The 9,889-nt window shown below is 42.8% G+C and overlaps 1 protein-coding gene across 4 annotated transcripts in view; it reads right to left on the bottom strand.

Annotated features, from left to right (window-relative positions):
* Positions 1-741: 741 nt before the first annotated feature.
* zranb3 (zinc finger, RAN-binding domain containing 3) overlaps positions 742-9,889 on the bottom strand; it is a 186,126-nt gene continuing 176,978 nt past the window's right edge. For all 4 annotated transcript variants that reach the window (XM_070875416.1, XM_070875418.1, XM_070875417.1 and 1 more), the window contains 2 exons: positions 9,606-9,737; positions 742-1,029 (listed from right to left, as the gene is read on the bottom strand). In XM_070875416.1, the coding sequence (XP_070731517.1) occupies positions 931-1,029; positions 9,606-9,737 (231 nt within the window). In that variant the 3' untranslated portion in view covers positions 742-930. The remainder of the gene's footprint in view (positions 1,030-9,605; positions 9,738-9,889) is intronic.

Below are 9,889 nucleotides of genomic sequence, written 5' to 3'. Positions count from 1 at the left end.
AGTATACAGTACTATTAAGCAAAAAAAAATTAAGCAATGGTGTAAAGTGGTGCAACATGTTTAAACTTCAATGTCCTGGAGCAAATAGCAACATATATAATTCCATACACCACAAGTTACTGATTTTTCAAGGGAATGGCTGAATGTCGGTTTCGTGTTTTCCCATGCCGCGCGTATGTTAGCTGGATTTGCTCTATAGTTCCTTGAAGCTAATTATGTTCAGTTTTGGCAGAGACCTGGGTGCCATTTATGGGACCAGGAAGTCTGCAACAGAGGATAAAATAATTACAAACAAAAAGTTAAAAGGTTTTGCTGTGTTTTATGATTATTACATGAGTATGAAAAGTCACAAAGTGCATACAAAAACTTGAACTAGAAAACTGTGCCAGTTATATTCTATGATGTTTGCAAAGATTTTGTTTGCAAAGATTTTATGTTTGAAATTTTCTCTCCATTTCTTTTATTTTACCTTGAGCATCCAAACTTTGGTCTTCATGGGCTGATCAGGAGCATACCATGGAACCTTGTGTGCCATGTACAAATTTTAAATCAATGTTCCCAACTGATGTGTTTGTGCTGCTGCTGCTATAGTGTAAATAGCTGATTGATTCTCACCATCTAGACTTGCACACAAAGAATGGTCAGTGGGGTAGGGTAACAGGGAGCCACCACCACCTGCAAGATTGTAGTTCCAAATAACTAGCTGGCCTTTGAGAAAAATAAATACAAGAGGAGAAAATAGGCAGATATATATAAAGTTTTATTATGCATTAAAGATATATTGGTTTTAAAGCAAACTGCAGGTAAACACATAGTCTATGCTCAAATGTAAAATGTTTATTAGCACTAAAAACTTAATACATTCAAATAATTATAAGTGACGTTGCCACAGTATTTAATTTCCAGTTGCCTTATATTTGTATTTATTTTTCATTTCTTTGTAAAATAACTTCTGATGTCTGACCCGTTTTTGAAAGTGGCTGAAAGTCTCTTTGCCTGGCCTCTTTGTTTAGCTTGCTTTGCAGTTCGCTACAGAAAGAGAAATTTTACAATTCATCATTAACTTTTGAGTTAAATAGACAATAATATCTGACGTTATATAATAAAAGCACAGTTTTCTATTTTAGTTGACATCTGCAGAGGTATTTCAAATTAAAGGTGGTTGTGTTTACTGTGAATCATCTATTTGTTTTCCTAAATACTGTAGCTTTTAAAAACGTTGAATACATTTGAATATTAGAGCATCAGGGAAGCAATATTCGGCACTGAAATACATGAAAAGGGTCCAAACTATTTTTATTACATATTTGCATCTATTATACAAGTGGACAAATATTTATACACGTCTATCTATATCATCTTCACTAAATTTTGTAAGTTAATTATCTCATGAAAAATAATGGAGATTATTAATTATACAGTATCAATAAAATGGGACCCTGTTCTACACTTCTCCCACTTTCAAAACACTCCTCAAACAGCTCCTTTCCCACCCCTCCTATTTAAGTCGTCCTCCCCACAACAATGAAATGCAGTGACATGTTTTATGATGTTAAAGGCGCTAGATGAATGCAAGATGGTTGTAAACATTTTCACAGTATTCTTACACCTCAATTTTAAGGGTATGGTAGCCTGGTGACTTTGCCTGGACAATCAACCCACACTTCAGGAGTACAAATTCTACCATTACAAGTTGTAAAACTGAATTCAATAAATGCGGTTCATTTGTGGGCTGGCACCAGATAAAATGACGAGGAAAGCTGCTATATTGTTGTAAAAACCGAACTGGTTCATTAATGTCCTTCAGGGAAGGGACTTCCCACCCCTACTTGATCCGGCTTACATGGCTCACCAGTCCCACACTATGTGGTTAACTCTTAATCAAATAGGGATGGGCAGTAAATATTGCCTTGCCAATGTTGCCCAGATCCCAAGAATAAATAAAAGTCGTCACCCATTCATATAAATGTAGGGAATCTGATTTTCATGGTTATTTTTAAATTACAAATTCACTATTTCAGCCATTTTTGTTACACTAAATCTAGGTTCATATCAGTAGTTTCAGCTTTTCTTTTTTAAAAGAGGTAAAAAAAAAAAGCAGAATAGAATTGTATGCAAAAACATCCTGGTCAACAGGTTTGTTAAATAGTTGTATTGTATATGTATGTGTTAACTTCATACAGAAATGTTCAACCCCTTTACCTGGTTTAATTATTTCACAAATCACATTTTAGAGAATGAAGATTTTTTTTTTTAAAAGACGCAAAAAAATTAAAACCGTATTTCAAGTTTACTAAATTCTCTTCTTTGGAAATAAGACCAATTAAAAGAGTTTAATCATAATAAATTAACAAAACTCTTTCTAGACCAAGTCGCTTTGGGTCTCAACCATGCCTCAGTGGACTTAATATCATAAATCAGACCAATTATGAGCATCTCTCAGTAGCTTTGGGAAATTCTGACTATTGAAAGTATAGACATTAAACTAAGATCCCAATGAGAGTAATTAAAAAGGACAAGTGACATTGTTCCTAGTTCTCTTCCAAGATTCTAACTCCAATATTCCCAATGTTTTTCCAAGGCTCTAACAGAAAGGAATGATCTCTCACTGTGGTAACCTGGATAAATATCTTAACTTTTAAATTTGAATTTGATTCATACTTCTCCCAGGAGGGTGAAAATTGTAATTTTGGGGTGGGATTTCCTGTGGGGATGGAGGGGTGCAATCTGGAAATCACACCTGAAATTACACGCATCAGGCCGATATCTATTTACACACAAATTTCCTGCCAATCTCATTAATGTATGCCGGAACGTAAAAATGGGTGAAAACAAGCATAAATCAGTATAAACAATCGGGGCCCGAGGAAAGTGCAAAACTCACACCATATATTGCTCTTTAAATATGAAAAGTACAGTTTCAAGTTATCTATCATTCATACACATTTGGCACAGTGCTGGAGTTTCTGCTAGTTTGCACTTGTTTTATCAGTGCAGTCTAGGTGAAATCGCCCAACCAGCGCAAAAGATTGGGGAAATTTAACTAATGTACTAAACAGTGCAATTTGCGCCCATTTTCCTGATTGTGTCCAAAGCAGAAACATACCCCATGTTTAAGAACATGTATTCGTGGAAGATTTTCAATGTTTAATATGATTTATACTGATGCCATAAAAATGCATTTGAAGATTCCGAATTGACAAAATAGGTCTCAGTGAGGATAAATAAAAAGAAATTCTCAAACACTGCAATATAATGCGAGAAAACTCACTGGTGCAGAAATTGCGTCCGAGGTTTCCCGCGGGCGGTGTCTCCGACCTGAAAAAAACAATGAACTTACCTGATGGTCCGGAGACTTGTGGTCCTGGGCCTGTGGTGAAGGCCTGCGTAGAGGCCCACATATCCCAGGGATACAGGCGTTTCACAAGTGTCCCTGCGATCACGTGGGCCGGCCCAACCAATCCAAGTCGAGATATTCCCATTCATACTTGTGGTGAGTTCTGAGATATGTGTCGATGAAGAAGTGGCGGAGGAAATTACCGCTGTGATAAAAGGCATGAAAAATGTGGCAGAATACAAAATGAAAAAGTGACCGTTACAAGGAGCGGTCCGGCGAGGTCCTGAGGCGGGCGAGGTCAGTCCCCAGGCGGGCAACTGAGTTGGTCCGTGGCGGGATCGTCCGTAATCCGGAAAATGTTACGAAATCCGGACTCGCCGCCAGACCTCGGCCTGCCTCGGGAACCCGGTCACCTCGGGACCCTCCTCGCCCAACCTGTCCTTGTAACGGTCACTTTTACATTTTGTATTCTGCCACATTTTTCATGCCTTTTATCGCAGCGGTAATTTCCTCTGCCACTTCTTCATCGACACATATCTCTAACTTATGAACTACCACAGCCATGTCCTCAATGCTCACCAGATCAGTAACATCTTCCATAGTGTTCCAGATGCTCAACTGGATCTGCTCAACAAACCCTGATGCGTTCATATTTTTATTTTTAATGATCATGCGATTCCATTCCAATTCCATCAATGGCAGGCTTTTCTGGTTTCGGGACATCGGAAAGACGTTCAGAAATCTGGAAATACCCGAACCTCGGCTCAGGCGTTTCCGGATTCGGGACGTCGGATAGACCTTCTGAAGTCCAGAAATACCCAGAATCCGGAGCGGCCTCGGATTCCAGATTTTCAATGCTGTACCTGTAGACAGGCTAAGTGAGTGGGCAAAAATTTGTCAGATGGAGTATAATGTTGGAAAGTGTGAGGTCATGCACTTTGACAGAAAAAAATCAAAGAGTAAGTTATTATTTAAATGGAGAAAGATTGCAAAGTGCCACAGTACAGCGGGACCTGGGGGTACTTGTGCATGAAACACAAAAGGTTAGTATGCAGGTACAGCAAGTGATCAGGAAGGCCAATGGAATCTTGGCCTTTATTGCAAAGGGGATGGAGTATAAAAGCAGGGAAGTCTTGCTACAGCTATATAAGGTATTGGCGAGGCCACACCTGGAATATTGCATGCCGTTTTGGTTTCCATATTTACGAAAGGATATACTTGCTTTGGAGGCATTTCAGAGAAGGTTCATAAGGTTGATTCCGGAGATGAGGAGGTTGACTTATAAAGAAAGGTTGAGTGGGTTGGGCCTCTACTCATTGGAATTCAGAAGAATGAGAGGTGATCTTATCAAAACGTATAAGATTATGAGGGGGCTTGACAAGGTGGATGCAGAGAGGATGTTTCCACTGATGGGGGAGACTAGAACTAGAGGCGTGATCTTCGAAAAAGGGGCCGCCCATTTAAAACAGAGATGAGGAGAAATGTCTTCTCTGAGGGTTGTAAATCTGTGGAATTCGCTGCCTCAGAGCTGTGGAGGCTGGGACATTGAATAAATTTAAGACCGAAATAGACAGTTTCTTAAACGATAAGGGGATAATGGAGAGCGGGCGGGGAAGTGGAGCTGAGTCCATGATCGGATCAGTTCACTCAGAGTTGTTAACCTGTGGAATTCTCTACCGCAGAGAGTTGTTGATGCCAGTTCGTTAGATATATTCAAGAGGGAGTTAGATATGGCCCTTACGGCTAAAGGGATCAAGGGGTATGGAGAGAAAGCAGGAAAGGGGTACTGAGGTGAATGATCAGCCATGATCTTATTGAATGGCGGAGCAGGCTCGAGGGGCCGTATGGCCTACTCCTGTTCCTATTTCTTATGTTCTTATTATAATGAGCTAGGATGCATTCGGGTGCAAGAACCAATAGACGGGTGTAAAAGAGCAAGGAGTTGGGGGGGGGGGGGGTCATAATTACATGCGTAACACACTTGTGTTCGAATTTCCTCAATCTTTTACATGAATATTTTACACGTGTCTCTTGGTTCAAATAAACAGGAAATTCCACTCTTTTGTTTTTAGTTGTCGTCATTTCCAAATCTTCTGCACTCGCAGTCACTAAAGCATTTTGCAACATTAACTACACAATTTAAGGGTCAATTGCCATAAATTAAAGTTCTAATGTTCAGGGAATTGCACTTCTATGCTAATCTGCAAGTTCTCATCTACATGCAACTGCTTAATATTGGCACTCAATCCTGGGACCAGGGTGTGGTATGGATTTACACAGCCTCATTTCACCAGTAGAGCCTGTATCTGAATCCAGCCCAGGTTGACAAGATGAAAGCCTCCTTTCTGCTAGCTTTAAGGAGACCTATACACTTTAGAATCTAGGTTGTATTGCACAAACCTAATTGGTGAGCCACAGCACAAACCTACCCATAATTATGTATAAATTAGCAATTTAATTGAGAGGAGCTATAAAAAGATGGCTTTTGTAGAAAATGAAAATTTCCTGGTGCAAAAGAATGTGTTTATTGATCGTGGATTAAGTCACATTGCTGTGGCAGAGGTTAGAGAACAACAATCATAATTTCATGAATGTTTAATGCTGGCACTGGGTAAAAAATGTTACATTCCATAATATTGGTAACCTTAATGTTGAGGAGCACAAAACCTCAAAATATAGGGCCCAAGTTTCGGCCTCAGTTGCTCCTGATTTTTTGGAGCAACTGGTGTAGAACGGAGTATCTTAGAAATTCAAATTCTCGGCATTTAGTTTGCTCCAGTTCTAGTCAGTTAGAACAGTTTCACTTTGGAACAGAATTTTTTTTTTCAAAAGGGGGCGTGTCCAGCCACTTACGCCTGTTTTCAAAGTTTCGGCAGTGAAAACTTACTCCAAACTAACTTCGAATGGAGTAAGTGAAGATTTTTGTATGCTCGAAAAAACCTTGTCTACACTTTAGAAAATCAGGTGTAGGTTACAAATCAGGTGTAGGGAATTGGAGGGGGGGGGGGGGGGGGTTTAAAGGGAAGTTTCAAACATTAAACACTTCAGTTTTATAAATAAAGAGCCATCATCAATAATAAATGATAAAAACATCAATAAATCAAACAATAAATCAATCAAAAAAAATTAGTAAGAAATAATTTTTAAAAAAAATCAATAAATAAAACATTTTCTATTTACCGACTGCAGCACCGGGAGCCCTCCAACAGCGTGCTGGGATGCCCCCCCCCCCCCCCAGTGTGTCTCTGTCAGTGTCTCTATCCCTCTGTCTGTCTGTGTGTGTCCCTCACTCTGTCTGTCAGTGACTGTGTTTCTGACAGCGAGGGGAGGGGAAGGGGAGGGAGGGAGGCAGAGGGGGAGGGAGGGGGGAGGGATGGGGGAGAAGGGGAGAGAAGGGGGGGAGGAGGAGGAGAAGGGGGGGAGGAGGAGGAGAAGGGGGGAGGAGGAGGAGAAGGGGGGAGGAGGAGGAGAAGGGGGGGAGGAGGAGGAGAAGGGGGGGAGGAGGAGGAGAAGGGGGGGAGGAGGAGGAGAAGGGGGGGAGGAGGAGGAGAAGGGGGGGAGGAGGAGGAGAAGGGGGGAGGAGGAGGAGAAGGGGGGGAGGAGGAGGAGAAGGGGGGGAGGAGGAGGAGAAGGGGGGGAGGAGGAGGAGAAGGGGGGGAGGAGGAGAAGGGGAAGGAGAAGGGGGGGGGAAGAGGCGAAGGGGAAAGGGGGGGGAGAGGGGAAAGGGGAGAGAGGGGAAAGGGGGGAAAAGGAGAAGGGGAGGAAAGGAGAAGTGGGGGGAAGGGGGAGGCTGAACGGACCGGGCCCGGCCGGGACCAAGACTTCGGGCAGGACCCGGTCCCCAGCACCAGATTTACAGGTAGGCGGCGTTGGGTCAGGTTGGGAGCGTGGGTCGAGTCGGGGGGGGGGGGGGGGGGGAGGCGGACGCACGGGTTGGGTCGCGGGGGGTGGGGGGAGATGGAGGTCGGGTTGGTTCGGGTCGGAGGGGGGAGGGAGGGCGAGCGGGTCGGTTTGTGTCGGGGGCGGGGGGAAGAGAGGTCAGGTTGGGTGGGGGGCGCGGGTCGGGTCGGGTCGGGTCCGGGGGCGGGGTGAGGGGAGCGGGAATCGGGTCGGTGTCTGGGTCGGGTCCAGGAGTCGGGTCGGGTCCAGGAGTCGAGTCGGGTCGGGAGGAAGCAGGAGCTGGGCGTGGGAGGAGCCTTATGCACGCAGCCCCAGTGAGGCCATTCAACGCAGGGACCTAGCTCCACCCCCGACAGCTCGTACTGCGCTGCGCCCGGATCCAGAGGACCAGCAGGGAGCCGGAGAATCTGGAAGTTTTTTTTTAGGCGCACTTTGTGGCGCGAAAAACGGGCGTCCAGGTCAGGGCTGCACCGTTCTAGGCGCGGCCCAAAACTTGGGCCCATTAATTCCAAGGAGTTGACATTGCAGGGCCGTAAAAACAGCTGCAGCAGGATCCCAACTTACATGATTGGGAAGATCTTTACAACTACATGTTTGATCTGATTACTTCCACTTATCTAAAAATTAATGAATAAACATTATCGGCAGGAATTTCCGCAGGTTTTCCCCTGTTCTGTCCCGCAACTTGGGCAGAAATCCCGTTTATGCTGAAATGGTGTTTCCGCCGAAGTAACGGCACCAGAATGGGAGAAGGCCAGAGGAAATTCCCAGTGTACGTTTGCAGATGTTTAAGTTAACTCCTGGCATTTAAGATATGTCTCTGTGTTTATCAAGGTCAAGTTATTAAAAATCATAATACTTATTCTCCAGTTGTGTGAAACAAAGCTACCACTGCATCATAGATGTGAAACAAAAAATAAAAAACGACTGACTGAGGATTATTACAGTTGCACAATTGCAGCAGGGATTTAAGACAGATACTGGTCTGGGAAGGAAGTCTGCCTGTACAAAGCTCCCTACAACAGGTACACAGTCTCCCTGATTCTGAAGTACCAGACATTACCGACATTTGAGTGTACTTAAACTGAACAGGTAGCTCAATTAATGAAGGACATTCCCCATGCAAACAACACTAATTTTATAAAAAATGATTATTTACTCCTTTAATAAATGTGCTTTATCTGTTTAATACTATTGACTCAATTTTCCCCAGTGATTTGCAGCGTTTTTTTGGAGCAGGCTGCTTTTTTTGGCCCAAGTTAAAAAGCCACAGTTTCTCCAATCAATTTGCACCAGAGTAACTCAGCTAGTTACGATTTTTTTAAGTTATTTATTTCAGCCAAAGGGGGCGTAACCTGCCACCCGTGCCAATTCTGGCCATTTAGGCAAGTTTGGCCAGCTGAGAGTTACTCCAGTTCTGCCTAGGCCAGCGTATGTGGCCTCTGCAGAAAAACCTTCTGGAGAGTTAAAGAAATTGGCGGAGGTAAGGAAATCGGCGCAGAAAAGAAAGAGAGCGAGACCAAGACCGATTCGGGCGACGGACCGGGGAGGCAATTCGGGCGGTGGACCAGACCTGACCTGCAAGCCCTTCGGCTGGAGGCATTGGAGGTAAGTTGCTGCTATATATTTCAATGTATTTTAATGTGTTGCGAGCTGGCTGCATGTTTCACTTTGCAGCCTCAGTTCGCATTGTGTCCCTGGTTACCATGGCAGCCCGATCTTTTTGGCGCAGATCAAGGCTCCACCCCCAAAACTAAAGGAGAGGTTAGGCTGTGCCAAAATGAAGAAATCCAACGGGGAAACTTAGAACATTTTTTTTTAGGCATACTTGGGGCCCCAAAAAAACTGGCGTAACTCTTCAAGTACACCAAAAAAAAGCTTTGAGGAAATTTGAGCCCAACATATTATCTCTAGTTTATGACATCTGCAACACAATTAGCTTTTCAGTCCTAGGATAAAAAAAATCTTATTACACAAACAGTCTGTAGTAGACCATTGATAATGCCTGATATTTATTATTTTTAATAACTTTCCTATGGTACCCAGTGGATAGAAATAGCAAATGTTAAGCCTGGAGTGCAGTACAGCACTGTAAGCTTACAGCTTATATTATAGAGTGCTCTCATGGTGATATTAAGTGCAAGACATCAAAGGCAGCCCAAGATAATAAGACTCTATTTTTACAGGTCAGGAGACAAGAGTACAGCATCTTTCCCTTTGACTGACTCATCCAAGTCTTTTATTTCTCCCATCAATCATGACAAGAGACAAAAACATGAGAAGCAGCCAAATAATTTAAAAAGTACCATAATGCGAAAAGAGTTATGCCGAGTCAACCATTAGATTATAGAAATACTAGTTTATTAACCTCTTTATGACAGACAGTACAGAGTGTCTGTAAGTTCTCAAGGGAGCATTGTCCTCCTCCATCATATACTGGTGTGATGTGATCCACTTGCCAGAACTGGCCCTCTGTTGGATTCCAAATCATTTCATTCAACTGAAACCAAGAAAATACCAAATGAAAAATCACAGATTTTAAATACATTTTAATTATACCATAACAGATTATTATAGAATTAATTTACACATTGCAAATAAAACTACTTTAAATGAGAGGGAGATAATGCAATAAAATATGAAGCTTTCTCG

This window comes from Pristiophorus japonicus, chromosome 3 (assembly GCF_044704955.1).
Source record: "Pristiophorus japonicus isolate sPriJap1 chromosome 3, sPriJap1.hap1, whole genome shotgun sequence".
Taxonomy (NCBI): domain Eukaryota; kingdom Metazoa; phylum Chordata; class Chondrichthyes; family Pristiophoridae; genus Pristiophorus; species Pristiophorus japonicus.
Note: the sequence above shows the minus strand (reverse complement) of the source record. Positions and strands in the feature narration are given on the sequence as shown.